A 694-nucleotide genomic window follows, 5' to 3' on the forward strand; every position below is an offset into this window, starting at 1 on the left:
GACCTACGAGGTGTCCCTCTACACCAACGCGGTGGTGCAGGCCAACGGCAGCATCATGTGGCTGCCGCCCGCCATCTGCAAGAGCGCCTGCAAGATCGAGGTGAAGCACTTCCCCTTCGACCAGCAGAACTGCAGCCTCAAGTTCCGCTCCTGGACCTACGACCACACGGAGATCGACATGGTCCTCATGACGCCCGCCGCCAACAAGGACGACTTCACGCCCAGCGGCGAGTGGGACATCCTGGCGCTGCCGGGGCGCCGGACGGTGAACCCGCGGGACCCCCGCTACGTGGACACTTCATCATCCGCCGCAAGCCGCTCTTCTACACCATCAACCTCATCATCCCCTGCGTGCTCATCACCTCGCTGGCCATCCTCGTCTTCTACCTGCCGTCCGACTGCGGCGAGAAGATGACCCTGTGCATCTCCGTGCTGCTGGCGCTGACCGTCTTCCTGCTGCTCATCTCCAAGATCGTGCCGCCCACCTCCCTGGACGTGCCGCTCATCGGCAAGTACCTCATGTTCACCATGGTGCTGGTCACCTTCTCCATCGTCACCAGCGTCTGCGTGCTCAACGTGCACCACCGCTCGCCCAGCACCCACACCATGGCGCCCTGGGTGCAGCGCTGCTTCCTGCACCAGCTGCCCGCCTTCCTCTTCATGAAGCGCCCGGGCCCCGCCAGGGCCTCCCAGC

The 694-nt window shown here is 64.7% G+C and overlaps 1 protein-coding gene across 1 annotated transcript in view; it reads left to right on the forward strand.

Moving 5' to 3' along the window:
• Position 1: 1 nt before the first annotated feature.
• CHRNB4 (cholinergic receptor, nicotinic, beta 4 (neuronal)) overlaps positions 2 to 694 on the forward strand; it is a gene marked incomplete at its 5' end in the record, with an annotated part of 7225 nt that continues 6532 nt past the window's right edge. Inside the window, 2 exon segments of the mRNA XM_005874446.2 lie at positions 2 to 293; positions 296 to 692. Of these exon segments, the coding sequence (XP_005874508.1) occupies positions 2 to 293; positions 296 to 692 (689 nt within the window).

Source organism: Myotis brandtii, unplaced genomic scaffold, assembly GCF_000412655.1.
Source record: "Myotis brandtii unplaced genomic scaffold, ASM41265v1 scaffold439, whole genome shotgun sequence".
NCBI classification, from domain to species: domain Eukaryota; kingdom Metazoa; phylum Chordata; class Mammalia; order Chiroptera; family Vespertilionidae; genus Myotis; species Myotis brandtii.